At 36.2% G+C, this 21,161-nt stretch overlaps 1 protein-coding gene across 1 annotated transcript; it reads left to right on the top strand.

Annotated features, from left to right (window-relative positions):
- Positions 1 to 2,032: 2,032 nt before the first annotated feature.
- Positions 2,033 to 18,661, top strand: LOC117985354 (apyrase-like). Its single transcript, XM_034972050.2, has 11 exons — positions 2,033 to 2,244; positions 7,030 to 7,252; positions 9,095 to 9,292; positions 9,602 to 9,732; positions 12,167 to 12,317; positions 13,555 to 13,681; positions 14,004 to 14,161; positions 14,449 to 14,530; positions 14,954 to 15,112; positions 15,683 to 15,828; positions 16,497 to 18,661. The coding sequence occupies exons 1-11, from the start codon at positions 2,111 to 2,113 to the stop codon at positions 16,620 to 16,622; spliced, it is 1,635 nt and encodes a 544-aa protein (XP_034827941.1). The 5' UTR covers positions 2,033 to 2,110; the 3' UTR covers positions 16,623 to 18,661.
- The last annotated feature ends 2,500 nt before the right edge of the window (positions 18,662 to 21,161 follow it).

The following is a 21,161-nucleotide window of genomic DNA, read 5'->3' as shown; positions in this document are numbered from 1 at the left end:
TAACCTTGTGCACGCCACTGGCATGTAGTTAATAGTTTTACGCGATAGATAATATTTATTATGTGCCTGTTGAGCCGTGATAGCCTGGTAGTTAAAATAAAATTAAAATTAAAAATATTTTTAATTCAATTAAACTGCTACAAGTACTTTTGAATCGTCAAATGCAGATATTGGAGTGCCTTTCCTACCGAGAAGAACCAGCAAGAAACTCGGCGGTTACTCTTTTCAAAGATTTGAAATAAGTAGGTACCTACAATAGTTTGCCATTGTGTATAAAAAGTAATTCCAGTCCCGGAATTGCTGGAAGAAGCTGCAAGTTAAATCCATCTTTTATCATTTACATGATGAGATATGCAGGGGTAATCTCTGGAACCAAGGATAACTGAATCTTAAAATTCCATGTGATATAATTTATAGCCTTATAACACTCAGGGTTAGTGATAGATAGCTGCATTATCCCCGAGTGCTATAGGCTATAAATTATATCACATGGACAAAGTCGCCGGCAAAAGCTAGTACTTATCTTATCGTTGCAAAGACTGGTTCTAAGTATGTGCAATGTTAGGAATTTCAATGTTATTCTGCATAAGAAGCTATGAGCTCCCTTTCCCTTTATGATAATAGCTGATGCCCGCGACTTTGTCCACGTGGATTTGTATTTTTCAAAATCCCGTGAGAACTCTTTGATTTTCCGGGATAAAAAGTAGCCTATGTGTTAATCCAGGATATAATCTATCTCCATTCATTTTCATCCAAATCCGTTCAGCCGTTTTGGTGTGATTGAGTAACAAACATCCAAACATCCACACTTTCACAATTATAATATTAAGTAGGATTAATCTTATACCACGCTTTATAATATTTACTCGAAACGTTTATGAATATTAGGTAAAATATTTAAAAAATTAAAAAATAGGTTTACAAAATATAATATACAAGCTATGATGCCGGCGGCGACTTCGTTCGCGTGGATTTAGGTTTTTAAAAATCCCGTGAGATCTCTTTGATTTTCCGGGATTAAAAAGTAAAGCGTATGTCACTCTCCATGTCTTTAACTATACCCGTGCAAAAAATCACGTCGATCCGTTGCTCCGTTGCGACGTGATTGAACGACAAACCAATTAACCAAGTAACCAAGAAACCAATAAATCAAAAAACAAAGTAGAAACACACTTTCGCATTCATAATAAGGGTAGGTACTGATATATATTACAACTTTTGATTAGAATACTAATGTCTGGAAATATAAGCTGGAAATATTTCGGGTGCAAAGTGCAAACAATGGTAAGGTTATCTAGTCCGGTTCAACATCTAGATATACCTACTTAGGTATAGGGGTCAGGGTTCCAAAGAAATGAACTGTTCTGAGTTATTAAATAAATTATTTTTATTATCTATACTATATAATAATATATTATCTTCTATGCTATTAGGATACAATATATAAAGAGGTAATGTCGTTAAGTTTGATTGTAGGGGGTAATCTCTGGAACTACTGAACCGATTTTGAAAATTCTTTCACCAATAGAAAGCTACATTATTCCTGAGTGGCATAGGCTATATTATATACACGCGGGCGAAGCCGCGGGCATCAGCTAGTAAGTAATAAAACTGGAACTGGACGATTTCCGTACACTGAACGTATTTCAATAAATTTAAGTGGATGCAACATTATCTTATCTAAATATATAAAAGGAAAAGGTGACTGACTGACTGACTGACTGATTGATCTATCAACGCAGAGCTCAAACCACTGGACGGATCGGGCTGAAATTTGGCATGCAGATAGCTATTATAACTTGGACATCCGCTAAGAAAATTTAACCATTTATTTTTGAAAATTCAACTAAAAATAGGGGTTTGAAATTTGTGCAGGTAATCCACGCGGAAGAAGTCGCCCCGTACCTTGACCTGCTGAAATGACCTTGTGAAAGATACCCCTAAATGTGGGCAGACCATAATCTGTCAATCTTGACTATGCAGTAGCTCACGAGTTCACGTGGTGAATAATTTAGTAGTACTTAACCACACGGTTAGAGCAGACGTTTTTTTCTGTTCGTATTTTATTACGACAGGAGATAACTATGATAAATTTTTAGCGTAAAAATAAATGCTCGTTTATTTGAAAATGTATCTATTGTTTGTGATATTTTCTTTTGTGTTTAGTGTTTGTGTGAACGGCGCGGTGCTGAAGAATGACCTGTTTAGATTGGATATAGTGCATTACAATGATTTTCACGCGAGGTGAGGAAGGTTTTTGTTATCAACAGCTCAGAGGCGGATTATCCCTAAGGCAAACTAGTTACGTGCCTAGGGGCGCGAGATTAAGAAGGGGCGCAGGTGATCATGTAGAGTTCCATTACCTGGCCTACCTAATTATCCCTACTATCTTGGAGTGACCGAAACTGCCTCTTCTTTAAATAGCAAAGTGTCATGACGTGATGTTTTTCACTCGTCCACATAAATAAATATAATCACCAACTACCAGGCTATGCAATGAGACGATTCCTCGTTCTTTCGAAGTTAGTAATTTTTTTAATATGGCTGTTAGAGGGGCGCCTATGAGGTCACAGGGCGCTCTTGACATTTAATCCGCCTCTGCAACAGCTCTCCTGTTACCATTTTGGTCGTGGATTCTCCAATGCTTAAGAATGTCCGTCTGGCTGTTACGTTTTCACCGCTCAATTGCTGAACTCCTATATTAATGAAGTCTGGAACCGATATGGTTTCTGTCTTGGAGATGCATATAGGATATTTTTTACGCCGGAATTAAAAACCAAAGCTCCCACGAGATGAAAAAAAGCCATAATCAATGCGAATGAAATCACTAAGTCTAGTAGGTAGGTATCAATATAAAAGATTTAACTTTTTTTGGGTTCCATACCTCAAAAGAATAAACGGAACCCTTATAGGATCACTTTGTTGTCTGTCTGTCTGTCTGTCTGTCGGTCTGCCAAGAAACCTACTTACGGTACTTTCCCATTGACCTAGAATCATGAAATTTGGCAGGTAGGTAGGTCTTATAGCTGACATTTGGGGAAAAATCTGAAAACCGTGAATTTATGATTACATCACACAAAAAAAAATTAATTGTGGTCATGAACTAATAATTAGTATTTTCAATTTTGAACTATATCAAGTGGGGTATCATTTGAAAGGTCTTCACCTGTACATTCTAAAACAGATTTTTAATTATTTTATATATCATAGTTTTTGAATTATCGTGCAAAATGTCGAAAAAATACGACCGTAGTACGTAACCCTCGTTGCGCGAGCCTGACTCGCACTTGGCCGGTTTTATATTCTTTTTATTATTTAGCTGTGGAGCTACGAAATGAAAGAAGTTTCGTATTAGGGGTTAGGACAAGGTGAGATGTAGTTTCAAACTACATAGTTAAAGTCTATTGAACTGATTTTTATGGAACTTCGCACAAGAATTTTGCTTCCATGACAATACATAACTGAATGCATCGCGACCGGTTGGATTAAACTATTGGACTAAGAGTCAGCGTGTGATTGACCTTCGTTACTTTATAAAAAATGAAAGTCTTTCTGCGTATTGTTCCCAACACTGGAAGGCTTGTTGGATCATGGTGGTTTTGGGAGATAACAGGTAATAAAGGTGTAAAAAATCTTGCGTCAAAGAAACTATAGTTTATTTTTTAATATTTTATTCGGAATAATATTAGAAATCACGTCATGCATTGCCAGATAATTAGTGTCGTGGCAACCCCCTGCTAGAAACCTTTAAACTTTTAAACTTTTTAAGGGTGTCTGGCAGGGGGTTGCCATGATAATATAAAAAAATTAGACTTTATACTTTGACGAAGACTTTTATACATCTCCTCAAGCCACCATGATCCAAACCAACATCCAAACAAGCGTTCTTCCCAGTGCTGGGGACAATACGCAGATAAACTTTCAGCTTGTACTTATAAAATAACGAAGGTCTGGCATGCGCTGGCTCTCTCTCAGTTGTTAAGTAGTATTTCGTAACTCCACAATCCTGTTGCTGTAGAGGTAGTCTACTTAAAAATCTTAGTTCTTGGGCAAGGAAGTCGGAACGTAACATTATGGGTAGGTCATTGAATTGTTATTTGATTGTCATTGAACTTTGGTTTCCTTATGCCGTAAAATTAAACTTGTTAGGTATGTTAATTTGCATGTTTGTTTATATTTTGTTTCTTTGTGAGATCACGCAAAAACCGCCAGACTAACTTATATGAAGGCTTTTATTTTTGTTTTTAATTATTAATTATGAAGTTCACTTTTCTTAACAAAACGTACTTAGGTACCTACAGTACGCGGCCGTAAGTAATGTACTTACATCGAACTTTATAACGAGATATAGTATAATAGCAGATTTGTAGAGCACGGTCTCTGTCGTTGAGACCGACAAAACGTCATATAGGTACGAGTAACAGAGACAACGCTCTACAAAGCCGAAATGTCACTCTAAAGTCCGATGTACATCACTTTCGGCCGCGTACTGTAAAGCTTTCGATAAATTAAAAGAAGTTTCAAGGTGTACCTACATACTTACTAATATAGAAAGTTGTATACTTATTTAGGGCTTGATTAAAATTTCTACTTTATAAGGTCCGTACCTATAAACATGTGGTCAGCGAATAGTGAAATCTGGTTTTAACTATCTTTGAAGGAAATTAAGTATTAAGGCGAGTTACCGAGGCTAAGTGGAAAAAACTGGTTTGCTAGATCAAATGTTTTAGGTATTTACTATTAAATAATGGCCTTGCTAAAAATATACAATATACCTAAAGACATTGTCTAAAGAATGTACTACTTTGATACACAATAGGAAGTACTTCACTCGATCAAATAAAATCTTGAAATAAGCCGAAATAAAAGTCTAAAACGAATTATTTAATACTAAAATTTCTGACTTGGCAAATAATTTTTATATGGAAATATTTGTCTATAAGTACTACCTGAGAGTACTACCTAAGAGAACCTGCTAAATTTTGGTTTTCAACTGGACTTCCATAATTTATTAAATTCAAATTTAACGTTTGAAACACAGAATTTGAGCGTTGCCAAGCGGTTTACTTCAAAGCCGCGCTGCCCGCCTCGGTGACTCGCCTTAACTAATTTAACAGTTAAATATGTAATAGATAATACATAGTATTCATTACCAATTAAATTTCCTTATTCATAATATTAATAAATAGGTAACTATTCGTTTTACTTAGTACTGTAGTCTGTGTTAAATACTGTCATATTATTGTATGAGGAGGGAAATGATCACTGCAACACAGTTCATACTTCTGCAGGATCATCGTTCCCATTTGTTATTATTTTGTAAAATCAATGTGTGAAAATAACGATATTATTATTATTAATAATTAGGTACATTTTTTAGTACGTAAGCAAAAAGATTACTATATAAAATATTACATGAATGTTGACCTCTTTGATAACTTTTATAACTATTATTAATATAGATATTATAATAGTAGATATCCCTACTGTGCTACGGTCTAGAGTTTTCCAGAATACTCATAACTCTTGGTCCAACTGGACCAAGAGTTATGAGTATTCTGGAAAACTAATTAATTTTAACTAGTTGATTTTAACTGCCTGTCATGCAACTGCATGACAGGCAGTTAAAATTAAGTGGGTTAAGGTTAAACCAAACTATTACTTCGTACATCCATGTGTGAAACTTAGACCGTCAGTGAAAGTAAAATAGATTGCACAGGAATAGAAAGATTTTTTTTTCAAATGAACGTTTGTAAGTAGGTACAACTTTAAAGAGGATATGTTAACATCGGACTAAAATTATACTTTTAACCAGGTAGGTACTTACCCATAATCATGGAGGTCTAAAAATAACAACTTTTGCAACCCACTTTGCTTTTAAGTGGTCATTCACTTTAACCCTCAAGCCAAGAGTGAATCTTCCAGACAAGAGCGCTCCATCTTAGGGTGCATCATCACTTGCCTGCCGATCTGATTGCAGCCAAGCGCTTGTCTAAACTAAAAAACCTGTTAGGTATGAGAACTGGCCGTAAGAGTCAAACTGGCATTAAACTGGCTTCACCTTTTCCGCAAAGTACCTTGATTTTACAAAGCTTACAAAGTACTTAATCAAAAAAGACATCACTTCCGTTGATGCATTGAAAGTGATAAACGATATTTTATCTATTGTGACTTTTGTTGTATCCTAGCTGCTAGCTACTAATGTTTTCCGATCCATGAAATTGGTGCAGACATTGTTATAACATACCTACCTATAACAAGAAGTACTTCCCGGTTAATTTTATAACAACAACAATAACATATTTTTTTCCGGAACCTTGAATCAATTTTATTGTGTAGACGCAGATCGTACCTTACTGTAAGGAAAAAGAAAAATATTTAGATGGTTATATAATAGCCTAGAGGTTAAACTGTCGGTTTCCTATTCAGGGGATTCTGCTGGTCCCTTTTGGATGCATCGGGCATCCGAGGGGAAAAGTAGTATTCGGGCCGGTGCACCCCGGTAACATGGCTAATAATCTCTCTTGGGGGATATTGTTAGCCATGGCTAATGACCTGGCAGGGGGAAGGTTTCTCCTGACTAGCAAAGGGTGCAGCGGACGAGGCGGAGGATGGGACGCGGGTGACGTGCGCGGAGTGTGCAGTTGTCGCCGTTGGGTCCCCGGGTCGGGAGGCGCACGCACTTGGTCGGTGCGTCTCGGACGTGCGGTGTGGGGACCTCGTGAGCGGGGTCCCCAGTGGAAGGTCCGCCTCGGCGGATGTCGCTGACTGGGTCGCGGTGGTTTGGTTCGGCGTTCCCGTGACCCAGTCACCAGGGGACGCGCAGGAGCGCCGCTGGGTTTAAACCGAGAATTATCTCACTCTAGTTACAATATGATAATGACACTGACGCTAGGGTATATCTATACTTATAATTACATAAGAAGAAAAGACCTATGCTCAGTAGTTGGTCGGCGATGTGGTGCTGTTCATGGTGATTACTGTATTATTCGCCCGATTAAAAATGATCTTTTCTGACTCTGTTTGCAGATTTGAAGAAACTGCCGTATTTTATCCAGTATGCAAATCAAACGATACCTCGTGCTTAGGAGGTTTTGCTCGCCTCTACTACGAGATTAAAACTCTGCTCAAAGAGAAGCCTGGTGCCTTACTCTTGAATGCTGGAGACACCTTCCAGGGTACCTACTGGTATACGTTACTGAAATGGAATGTCACACAGAAATTCATCAATTTGCTACCCAATGACGCTCATGTTAGTAGTTTTAGGTGACTGCACATTTTTATATAATATTCGACTAAAATTTAGATGCCAGCAACATTATCCGCGTGGATTTCGGTATGTAAAAATCCAGTGGGAACTCTGATTTTCTAGGATAAGAAGAAACCTATGTTATTCTCCACTCTATATCCATTTAAAAATTCACGTCGTTTGGTCGTTCCATTGCGGCATGATTGTAGGGCAAACCAACAAACAAACACACTTTTGCATTAATAATAATGCAAAGTAATGATAAGTTATAAATCCTTGGTTGTTATCTCATCGGCTGGTAATTGACGATGCAGTCTATAATAGAATAGAAGAAGTATGGTAGTAGTATGTTCCAAACCACAGCTTGCCGTAGCTTGGTCTTTGCCGGTAACTAGCCAAGGCCAAAGCTTCAAACCAGACCAGAATTTTTCCCCAAATTGCCCCTAGTGGGGATCCCACTTGTAAGACCACGCCGCTCACGGCTCACCACTGCGCCAGAGAGGACTTCAAACAAATCTGTGATCTTTCTGGTGTTGACGAAAAACGATTAATTACTAATTAAGAGGAGTTTATACTTATATAGCCGGCTCTAAAAAAATGTACCTAGGTACCTACATGTCTAGTTTGCCTGATTTTTGTTAAAATGTTTAGTTTCAAAGTTCAAGGATTTACATCCAAATCTTTGAATACGTGTTTTAAAATTAGATACTTTTACAAAAATCTCATCATCATCATCATCCGATAGACGTCCACTGCTGGATATAGGTCTCTTGTAGAGACTTCCACACGCCACGATCTTGCACCGCCTGAATTCAGCGGCTCCTTTCAATTCGTCTGATGTCGTCCGTCCACCTAGTGGGGGGTCTTCCAACGCAATCGAGTACGAAAATCTAGCAGATATTAATTTCTAGAACGTGTCTACGACATTTCATTGAGTTTGATTGTACGTTTGTGGGGCTATTGTAAGCGCGCTAGGGAAACGTCTCTTAAATAAGTATTCGTCACCTCAAATTATTTCAACAGTGGCATTTGTTTGCTCAACTGTTTTTTTTCATCTAAAACCTTGGCCAGTTCAATCGGTCGATTTCTCTACATCTAAAAATAATATTAGCCTATCCATAGCTGTTTGATACTTCTAATGTGTTTTTATTTGCTGTCTAGCCTCGAAAAATCGATTTTTAGCAAAATCTTACAACTATAAGTTTTTGTGCTGAATTAACATTTGTTTATTTTCATCGACCTAGTAAAAAGACTAGTAAGTACCTTTATTAATAACGATTCTACCATAAAGGATTTTCCAGGTTTAGACCTATAAATGATAATGATGATTTTTGCATCTAGGTTTTTTTTAAAACGTATGTATGTAGGAATGTAATATTTAATGCTAGGAAAATATAGCCGAAGAGAACTAGATAGCAGATTAGGTAATCTATATATCAACGGAAAAGCTGACTGACTAACTGACTGACTGATGGATCTATCAACGCACAGCTCAAACTACTGGACGGATCGAGCTGAAATTTGGCAGGCAGATAGCTATTATGATGAAGACATCCGCTAAGAAAGTATATGTTTGACTTTGAAAATTCAATCCCTAAGGCGTAAAATAGGGGTTCAAAATTTGTGCAGTCCGCGCAGATGAAGTTACGGGAATAAGCTAGTAAAAAAATATGACGTGTAAGTTTATCTAGAAAACAATTTATTTATATTGTTCGTATAATTATTAAATAGATGACTGATAGTGTGCGTTAACGATTTAGGTAAGATTAATGCTAATTGATATTGTGGCTTGTACTCTCTTACCTCGAAAATCATTTTTATAAGATTCCTCTTTTTTATTTTCAGGCAATCGGCAATCATGAATTCGATGATGGTGTAGCAGGCCTAGCACCCTACCTTGCGGCACTCCAAGCACCTGTAGTAGCAGCGAATATTGACACTAGTTTGGAACCTTCATTAAATGGGTTATTTAAACCACATATTATATTAGAAAGAAATGGAAGAAGAATAGGTATCATTGGCCTTACAACAACAGAAACAAGGGTAATTGTTACTTTATCAATAGCTTGCTTAAGTTCAGCTCTATAGCAACGTCATTCAACGAATTTATATCCGGTATCATCATCATCAAGCGATAGATACCCACAGCACAGCTGGACATTGCCTCTTGTAGGGACTTCCACACGCCACCGTCTTGCACCGCATTAGGCATAAACACTGAAAATTGTGTGACGTGACGAATGTGCAGATTTATGCACAAAATATTGTTGACGGCCTGTTTGGAATTACTACATTGTCTAAACAAATAATTTATCAATTAAATTCTTCCTCATATTAATTGTTTGTTAACAGACATCATCGAGTCCTGATAAAGTGAAGTTTTTGGATCCGATAGCAGCAGTACAAAGACAAGCACAGAATTTGACAGATCAGGGAGTGGATATAATTCTAGTGCTCTCTCATTGTGGGCTTCCAATTGACAAGTAAGACCTTTGGAAAATCATTCAAACAAATTAGAAGGTTTAAGAGGCCAGAACCCCAGAACCAAGCGAAAAATGTGAGGTGGTTCTGAGATATATTTACTAGTTTAAAGTGTCGAGAAAGAAAGGGCCACAACACAATGCATGCGACGGGATGAATATCAAACTATTTATAGCCTTTTAAAAATAAACCATGTTAGAAAAAAAATATACAGAATATTTTTGGAAATTGTAATCATCCAAATAATAAAAATAAATCACCGTTTTAAATTAAAATTAAAAAAATCAGATGTTTTTGAGGAGCAGTTTTCGATATTTTTTCTATCGTAAGAAATTGTATTAAATCGCGTTTCTATATCATGAGATTAAAGATCCATACTCAAAGTTGTATTTATAATTTCAGTTAAACAGCTTCCAAAGTCGCATAATTTTAGCCGTCATTGAATAAGACGTTACCTATATCTAATTTAATTAATTTCGCATAATAAAAATAATTTGAGATGAAAGCAAATATTGAAAGCGGGTCAAACTTAATGTGAACATCAAAGTAAACGAGAAGGTACTCAGACATTTTAATACTCACTGCACATTAAACTTTCTTTCTAACTTTACAGCAACGATTTCCATCTAAATGAGAATTGTTCGAGCATAATATTTTAAAATAGCATTTTATGCGTTTCGGTTGACTTGTCGGTGATTTAAATGCAAAGAAAGTAGGTAGCCGGCTCTCATATTTTCCAATAAACCTATCATTTAGCTGACTAAGGTGCATAAGAATAAAGAATCCTTCATGCCAATATACTCTAACCTTATGATTTATGCAATAAATCTTGAAATTATCTCATATATCCATAACGTTGAAGAATAAAAATTTCCAAATTATTGTATATCGTATATATATACTGTTATTTGTATATCGCATTTAGCTTATGGTTATAAACTGAACAGTTTTGCGAAAATATTCTTCTTAGTACTTTTCTGTTCATGCAAAGGTAGTTACGGTACAGAGGAGATGGAATATAATATCTACTAATATTTTTTGTGCAAACAAACGAGCCATTTGATATGGATAAAATACTTAGATGAAACATAATACAATAATTTTAGTACAATAAATACTAGATGATGTCCGGAACTTCTTCAGCGTGGATTTATTACTTCTAAAAATCTCGTGGGAACTCTTTGATTTTCCTGAATAAAAACTAGCTTATGATAACCTATCCATTAAAATTAATTAAGCGAAGGCTAAGGGCGAACGAGCCATAAAAAGGTAACCGACAAAGTCAAACCAAAAGCGGTGATAGCCTAGTGGTTAAGACGTCCGCCTTCTTTTCGAGAGGTCGGGCGTTCCCGGGCACGCATCTCTAACTTTTCGGAGTTATGTGCGTTTTTAAAAACTATTTAATATCACATGCTTGAAGGAAAACATCGTAAGGAAACCTGCATACCTAGGAGATTTTCATGTTCTCAAAGGTGTGTGAAGTCTGCCAATCCGCATTGGGCCCGCGTGGCAGGCTATGACCTAAACCCCTCTCACTCTGAGAGAGGACCCGTGTTCAGTAGTGGGCCGGTAATGGGTTGATCATGAAGTCAAAGCCATGTAGGTATTCAAAATATGTAGATACACTCTTTGATTGTCAATGGTTGAATTTCAACAAATAGAAAGACTGATACTGATACACTTTTGCATATTTTATTATTTAGGTATATTAGTATGGATTGTTTTTTATGGCATTGGAAATAGAGTTGTGGAGGTCGGACAGGTGAGGTCTGACGTATCCTTTGTTCGGCTCAAAGTTTGAATCACAAAATAATAGCAAGAGTGTCTTACTTGTCTTCCTATCTACTGTAATATTATTACACAGTAATATTAAAAAGGCGAAAGTTTGATATGTTTCACGGGTTTCACGCAAAAACTACAGGATGGATTTGGCTGAAATTTGGAATGGAGATAGATTGTCCCTTGAGTTAACACATAGGCTACTTTTATCTCCTAAAATCCATGGTTCCCGCGGACAAAATTATATCCAAGCCGATGAAGTCGCGGGCATCATCTATTAGATAGTAATCAAAAATACAGTTCGCAACAGGTCGTGATGGCAATCGGGGTATGAGGCGGGGGGACGCCCCGCACACCCGCAAAGTCCCCGCGCTATCCCGCACCGGGTTACTGCGAGTACTGTGCGGGTGTGCGGGACGTCCCATCAATGCCATCTCGATCTGTCGCGTTTTAAAGACAAAAGTTACGATCGTTTTTAAAGAGTTCACGATAAATTTGGTAATTACGCACTTTTTATTATGAGCTGTTAGCGCCAAACTGACAAAACTTATGAGAAAATCGATGTATGTTTTATGAGGTATATAATATATCGAGATAATTTTATATCAGATCAGAACATAATATGTAATATATTATTTACCTACTAACGCTTTCCAGGAAAATAGCAAGCTCAGTGGGTGAAAATATCGATGTGATAATAGGCGGGCACTCCCACAGCCTTCTTTGGAATGGAAATTCACCCAGCAAGGAGCACGTTGAAGGACCATATCCTGTCCTGGTCAAAACTGAAGCAAATCCAGACCATGAAGTAAGAATACTCATTAAAGTCAAAGTTTTCTTTATCTATATATATAAAAGGAAAAGGTGACTGACTGACTGACTGACTGATCTATCAACGCACAGCTCAAACTACTGGACGGATCGGGCTGAAATTTGGCATGCAGATAGCTATTATGACGTAGGCATCCGCTAAGAAAGGATTTTTGAAAATTCAACCCCTAAGGGAGTGAAATAGGGATTTGAAATTTGTGTAGTCCACGCGGATGAAGTTGCGAGCATTAAGCTAGTCTTAAATATATAAAAGGAAAAGGTGACTGACTGACTGACTGACTGATCTATCAACGCACAGCTCAAACTACTTACTGGATGGATCGGGCTGAAATTTGGCATACAGATAGCTATTATGACGAAGGCATCCGCTAAGAAAGGATTTTTGAAAATTCAACCCCTAAGGGATTGAAATAGGGATTTGAAATTTGTGTAGTCCACGCGGACGAAGTCGCGAGCATTAAGCTAGTCTTAAATATATAAAAGGAAAAGGTGACTGACTGACTGACTGACTGATCTATCAACGCACAGCTCAAACTACTGGATGGATCGGGCTGAAATTTGGCATGCAGATAGCTATTATGACGAAGGCATCCGCTAAGAAAGGATTTTTGAAAATTCAACCCCTAAGGGATTGAAATACGGGTTTGAAATTTCTGTAGTCCACGCGGACGAAGTACATAAGCTAGTTCACAATAAAAACCTTATCTTTTAAACGTTCGTAAATTATGATAGTGATTAAAATACACTGATGGTTCGGTTCCACTACCGGGACTTGGCAAATACCGACTCAACACTGAACTACATTCGGGTTAGCATAAATTAGCGGAAAGATAAGATAGATTCATTTGCCGAATCTCGATAGTGGTGCCGAACCAATGTAAAACATTTTATATTTCAGTTGATCTTGATCAAGCGGGTGATTCGCTATCTCAGTGATCAAGGGATCCTTCAAGGAATTTATAATCCCTTGAAGGTTGTCTACGAAAAATCATTTTAATAGCACTCAATGAAGAACTAACCAATCTTAATAATGAGCTCAGATGGGTGGCTACTATCATTCAGTGTTGACTATTGAAGTTTAAACATTGAGTTAGGTATACTTAATCACCCTGCTGGATCTGCGTCTTTTTATCAACAACCTTGAAATTTAATTATTTCGTAAGTTTAAGTTATTTTATTATATTTCTTTTAATTTTATTATCTTTCATTAATAGGTGCTGATAGTAACCGCGGCTAGTTTTACAAAGTATCTCGGGAATCTTACCGTGTATTTCGACCAAATGGGAAATATGAAAGATTTTAGTGGTGAACCCGTATTTCTTAATAGATCTATTCCAGAAGGTATGTTCATTTCAACATCATGTCGACCGTACTTATAGTATACGACAGATCGAGATGGCAATCGGGCAGGGAACGCCCCGCCCACCCGCACAGCCCTTGCGCCAACACGATGCGGGCGAGTGTGGGTGACGTGCGGATTTGCGGGGCGTCCCCCCAGCTCATAACCCGATGGCCATCTCGACCAGTCAGGGACTATTGGGTGTTTTAATACGATAAATCGTCATTTTAGTTTTATCAAGGTAAAGTGTTGGTAATTATAAGCATTAACTTCAACAAAATTAGCAAAATAAAAATATAGGTAAGCTATAAACTTTTTTTACAGACCCAGAAATAAAAGCTATATTAAAACCCTTCAGTGAGAAATTGCACACTTTCGTTAATGAAAAAGTGGGTTCCGTAGAAGATAATTTACTTGCTAGGCCTTGTGGTTCACAGGAATGTGCTATCGGCGATTTTGTAGCTGATGCCTTGCTAGATGCCGTGAGTATCTAATTAATAAAATATAATACATAATTAGTTATTTATTATGTATTAAACAAAATAAAATAAAATTTATTCTTAAAAAAGGATAATAGATTAATTACATGTACAATATCATTATGTTGGTTTTGAAATAACAAGTATTTAAGTAAAGTCAGTGAAAATAATATTCATTTAAAATAAAATATGAATAAATAATTATGTAGAAGACCGAACCGAGGTGGTAGAGTCACAGACGTAGCATAAGAAACCAGTTTTCACTAAATTTTTCTCTTACGAATTTTCAGACAAAGGAAATGCATGTCTCAAACTTAACTCACGTTGCGTTCTTGTTGAGAAATATGATGCGAGGATCAATCCCTAAAGGAGGTAAATATATATTTTTAATGGTACAAAATAAATACAAACAATATTAAAGCGTATAAAAATATATATAAAAAAGTAAATGAATCAAAACGAGACACTGATAAAATTAATAATAATACTATTTACATAGTAGGTAATCTGCGAATGATGACGCAATTTTGGAACAACTTTATCATCACCATTTTGGCGCTGATAGTAGCAGTGAGTGTCATATGAGCGTACTCGGAACTAAGTGTTAATGAGATATCTGTCAACGCGACATTTTGAGGCAAATTGTCAATTTTAGGTTCTGGTATGCTTGACGGGCCCCTTTGAATCGGCACAAAAAGAACTTTCATTTTTTTTGGCACACCATATCTAGTATACCAACTATCTAAATAGTATTAAGTATTAAAATCTCTATGAAATAAGAATATAATGTTTCAGATATAACAAGAGGTGATGTAATCAATGTCTTACCTTTTACTAATACGGCAGCAACTTTTGCACTTCAAGGAAAATATTTGATAGATGCCTTCAGAAACTGCATGGGCAATTACTGGGTTGCGAACCCGTTTCAAGGACCATGGATGCCTCAAGTAGGGGGTAAGCTTAATGAAATTTTATTCATTATAAAATGTTGCACATGCAAATTGTAAAGTCTTCTCCTTGCAAAGCGTTTCCCCATACACTATACGATATAGGGTACAAGATGCTGATAAACAAATTTTTTAATAGCCGGAAATAATATATTGATAGCTTCTCTGATACCTACTGCAGAAATGTAGGTAGGTATAGATGATACTATCACAGAATACTAACTATTACTACGTTACGAAGCAATACTCACTCCCCCGCAAATTTATCATCACATGCAAAGGTAATGCCTGCCTAAAATTAAAATTATTTATTGTAAAAAAAAAAAGCGTAGCTGTACCAAGAGTTATCCTTGTCCCACTTGATTGGCTTTGCTTAGACCTTAGCCCTGCCATTACCCACATGCACACACAAATCTTGTGTGGACAGGTCGGTGTTCCGGTAGTAGTAATAGAAAGTTAAATCAGTTCACGTGTATGGAGTATCAGGTGTGTGGCAGTACTTTTCCACCTGTTTATAAAAAGAATGTTCACAAGGAATTCTTTTGATTGAATCTATTAAATTTTCTTTATTTTCTAGGTTTGCGTGTAACATTAAACTTGAGAGATACACTAACAATCAAAGTATTCGTTAAAGAAGGAGAAGAATTTGTAGAATTAGATCCAGAAGAGGAGTATCAAGTTACAACGTTCAATTTTATTATCAAGGGCGGGAATGGTTTTGATGTAAGTATTCAAGAGAAAGTATTTTCTATATATATAAAAGGAAAATCTGACTGACTGACTGATCTATCAACGCACAGCTCAAACTACTGGACGGATCGGCTGAAAGACGTGCAGATAGTTATTATGATATAGACATTCGCTAAGAAAAGATGATTGAAAATTCAATCTCTAAGGGGGTTTCAAATTTGTGTAGTCCATGCGGACGAAGTCGCGAGCATAAGCTAGTAAATTAATATGATTAAAAATCGTCAAGGTCGTTAAAAATTCAGTTTTACAGAATTAAAAAATCTGTAGAGCAAGTAAATGAAGTGACAACATGAAAAGTTACACAGTTAAATCAATACAGGGTCAGTCCTTACGAATTGTGTAGAATTAGCCGTACTACGATCCCGTAGTTCAAAGTCTTATATTTTTGCACCTACAATATAAATTATTCATAATCTGCAGATTCTTAGCCCTCACAGTTTACGTTGGCAATAGGCTAGGCTCATAATATTATAGCATCAGGATTACAGAGCTGGATCATGTCTACCTAATCATAAGTTTTTAAACGAAATTATAAAATACACAAAAGTAAAACTAAATACTGGTTTATTTATAATAGTCAAAGTTCTTAACATAAAGTTTCCATATTATAAGATAAACTTGTAATTGAATGTATATTGCAGATGCTGAAAAACCATGGCAGGAACCTGACGATAGTGGGCAAAGATTCAGATATTTTAGAGAGATATGTACGCAAAAAATCACCGATAGTACCCTCATTGGATAATAGACTTACTGTAATAAATTAACTTCTTATAATAATTCTAGTAAAGATTGTAGTAATAATAATCCTATGAATTCGGACCTTGAAGAATTATTACTTATTACATCCAAGGACCATAATTCGGACTTACTTGACAAGCATCAAGTTTTTGCAGAAAAAATCAGGCAGGCGCTTTCCTCATAAGAAGCAGAAGCAGAAGCTATGAGGCTTTGACAGACAAACAGATGGACAGACGGACTAATGGATAGTTATTGCAAATTATCTAAGCCCAACTGACTTGGAGACTTCGATTCGCTTGATCAGTAAATAAATCAACAAAATCGTTAGGACATGGTATTTACTGAACTGGAAGCGGTAATAGGAAAATCGTATTTCTTTTGTGATTGGCTGAAGGTGGAATATCCTGGATTACCTTCGCCAGTTGTGCAATATCTACTTTAGGTCGTAGTATAGTGCTGCGACATAGCCTTTAATAATCTTCGGTGAGAGGTGGCACTAGAACGAAAAGAGGATAAGTAGGTACCTACTTATTATGAATGAAGACATTCAGAAATAATTTAAAGATACTATTAAGAATAACCTCTGAAGGGTAAATCTAAAAGAAAAGGGTGACTTTACTGACTGACTGACTGACTGATTGACTGATCTATCAACGCACAGCTCAAACTACTGGGCGTATTGGGCTGAAATTTGGCATGCAGATAGCTATTATGACGTAGGCATGCACTAAGAAAGGATTTTTAAAATTCAACCCCAAAAGGGGGTGAAATAGGGGTTTCAAATTTATGTAGTCCACGCGGACGAAGTTGCGAGCATAAGCTAGCATATAGTATAAAGGCAACATTACAAGCTTGTTCTGTATATACTACTGAACAACTTTTGCTGTAAAGTAGGTACAATTTTGAAAAGTTACTCGTATATCCGTAACCCTTTTTTTCGAATACGTTGCTAGTAAAACATTGGGATGGTAAAAAATACGACAGCTAAGTTGGAACCTTTTTAATTTTCTCGTAACTTTTCAAATCATTTTGCGTAATTTATTGCGTAAGGTAGAAATCCCTAAAATTTTCAGATTGGTCAAAAATTAATTTTAATGTATGATAATGACCGTTCTATGATAATAAGTAAGGCGTCATCTGTTCGAAACTTTTGAATTCAGGAATACCTAATTTGAGAACTCAGGTACAAAAAGTTATCTGAGAGGAAACATTTAAAAAAGTGAGAGCTTACAATATTATGTAGAATACTAGCTGATCCCCGCGGCTTCGCCGTGGAAACTTTTGATTTTCCAGGACAAAAAGTAACCTATCCGTAGTAGCCCGTCTCCGTGAGGTATTGGAGGTAGCTACTACCTACCTCCAATAATAATCGCACTGCGACATAATCGCGTTGCACGTATGGACTGCCGCGGCCGTCGCCATTATTTTAATTTCGTGATATCTCCTAAGATATTAAGATATTAATCTAAATGAAATGATACAAAGAGCAATTTTGGTCTAAATTAAACACTTGAACAATTTTATTTTGATAAGGATTAATACTAAAGTCAAAGTCAAAACGTTTATTCAAAGTAGGTTAAAAAAATTACGCTTTTTGATAGTCGGTTTGCATTTGTTATGATGATATAGTGGTGATAATTTTTACGCGAGCTTAAAACTAAAGCTACGAGGGTTCCAAAAGCGCCCAGGTCTGAGAAGAGCCCACAACAAACTCAGCCGGGTATTCTTTTTATTATCCACCACTTTAAAAAATCAATTTAACTAATTAGAACTATCACAAGGCTGTTAAGCAACTCATTCCCAAACTTTTTTATCATTTATAATCCTTTAAATTGTAACAGGATTTGTCAATAAGTTTACGTTTTATGAAAACTTTGAACTTGTTGAGAGACATCTCCAATATGTCTTCTGGAAGCTTATTATAAAAACTTATAGATTTTCCAACAAATGAAATGAGGTGGGCATTACAAGTTTATTTTTATTTCTAGTATTTACATTATGACAGTCACTTTTTTCTTGAATTTATTTATGTTTTATGGACATACAATAAATTTTCAAAAATATATCGACTATGCACTGTCATAATTTTAATTTTAACTTCCCGCGCTGATCCCCGCGGCTTCAGCCAACTATGTTTGTATGACGAAAGCACCGAACTTCGCCCTCTTAAGCAGCCCCTAAAAGCTTGCGGTCCCGTATATTGACACGAGCTTAAGTACAATTTTCAACTAACCAAAATTAGGACTTTTCGGGTACAACTCACAGTAGGTACTACACATCCATCTAACTTACTACACGTTGATTTTACACCCGCATTAGTTTTAACTAGACTTTTATTAGGGTTCCGTACCTATCTTAAAAGGAAAAATGGAACCCTTTAGAGGATCACTTCGTTGTCTGTCTGTCTGTCTCTCGCGTCTGTCAAGAACCCCATAGGGGTTCAACCTACCCGTTGACCTAGAATCATAAAATTTGGCAAGTAGGTAGGTCTTTTAAGCACACGTAAAGGGAAAAATTGGAAAACCATGAATTTGAAGTTACATCATTAAAAAGAATTAAAATGTGTTCATGAACTAGTAATTAATATTTCCAACTTTCAAAGTAAGATTACTATACCAAGTGGGGGTGTCATAATATGAAAGGGCTTTACCTATAGGTACTTGACGTTTGTCGGTCTGAACGACAGAGATATTGCTCTACAAAGCTGCTATCTCCTTCTAAAGGTCGAGTACATTACTTTCTGCCGCGTACGGTACGATTTTGACTCCTATAGGTGCAACCACTACGTATCAGATGGATAACATTGACATACACAGATTACACAGGCTTAACGTGCTCTGCGAGGCACGGGGGGAAGGTATAGTCCAAATTCGCTTCTTATAACTAATAGATTTTATTTGTATAATATTTTATTCCACGCTTTCTAGACGAAATTTTACATAATTTGCATCATAATATTCAAGATACAACGTAATAATTTACTATCAATATTGTGAACATGTAGAGCGTATTAAATCTAATTAAAAATAATGACGTTACAATTCCGGCGAGTAAATACGGGGTAAGAGCCCGTGAGGGCCAGAACTTCGTTTTTTTATAAAGCTGAAAAATTTCTGCGTATTGTACCCAACTCAGGGAGGAACGATCAGCGACTATGAAGTTTAGATGATAGATCGTGGTTTCTTTGGCGGACAACAGGTAACAATACGAATAAAATCTTACGTAACAAAGCCACAATATGATCCAAACTTTATAGTCGTTGATCGTTTCTCCCTGTGTTGAGAGTTGGGACAATATACGCAGATAAACTTTTAGATTTTATAAAATAAGAAAGGTCTGGCCCTCACGGGCTCTCTCTCTAATAGGCATACAATTTAATATTATTAATATTCAGAAATAGGTATTAATTACTGTTATAATAGTAACGTTGTAGGAATACTAAAACAACATAATTTACTCGCAAATTAAGATGTTATTCAAATTAGTTCTTATTGGATTCAGACGGAGACCTGCATATCTAAATAATTATTGTATAGATATATAAAAGGAAAAGTTGACTGACTGACTGACTGATCTATCAACGCACAGCTTAAGCTACTGGATTGACCGGGCTGAAATTGGGCATGCAGAATGCAGATAGCTATTATGACGTAGGCATCCGCTAAGAAAGGATTTTTGAAAATTCAACACCAAGAAATAGGGGTTTGAAATTTGTATAGTCCACGCGGATGAAATCGCGAGCATAAACTAGTGTTATTATATTGCGTGCCGTAACTAGTTAAAGTGATTCGAATAGTCTCGGTTCTCAGAAAATTTTGATCCGCCATTGTTTCTAGAGCTTAATAAGGAACATATAAAAAAAATAGACAAGGAAAAGTAGGTAGCTACCTATAAACCAAAAATTAGCGCAATTCTGTACATATTTTGCCTTTTCCAAATAAACGCTGAAGGTGACCGGCCGTACTTTATTCCGGACAGTTGATGGAAAAGCGCCACGAAATACACCGACAGTTATAAATATCTGGCGGAACTAAAAAAATAGTGCCCACGGTTCGGTCCGCCACTTTTAAACCAAATTCTTTTTCATGTAACGTATTTCTAGTTAATTAAAGTTAAACTTTTTGAAACAATACTTTTCCCTACTGGGTAGATACTAGATAGGTACCTACTACTTACTTACTACTACTTGAGTAAGCTGTGAATGTTAGTATAGCGAAAAACCTATTTATAGTACCTAGCTATAAGAATAAAGAAATATCAAATATATCAATGCGAATTTTTTTAAAATAACGAAGGTTTTTTAAAATAACGAAGGTCTGGCCCTCACAGGCTCTAAGTTTATAACTTTGGACCAATATTTTACCTTTTGATCTTAGCAATTATGATCTTGGTATGAATGAATATATAGGTACTGACTTTTGCAATCAACTTTGCTATGTTTTAAATCTAACTTCAACTAAGTATCTGTTAAACAACTGGTCTTAAAAAATTAGAATAAAAATTATAAATGATTTAATCTATTAAATATTTATTTCAAAAATACAGATTTTTCATGACACTAACAT

Source organism: Maniola hyperantus, chromosome 9, assembly GCF_902806685.2.
Source record: "Maniola hyperantus chromosome 9, iAphHyp1.2, whole genome shotgun sequence".
Taxonomy (NCBI): Eukaryota; Metazoa; Arthropoda; class Insecta; order Lepidoptera; family Nymphalidae; genus Maniola; species Maniola hyperantus.
Note: the sequence above shows the minus strand (reverse complement) of the source record. Positions and strands in the feature narration are given on the sequence as shown.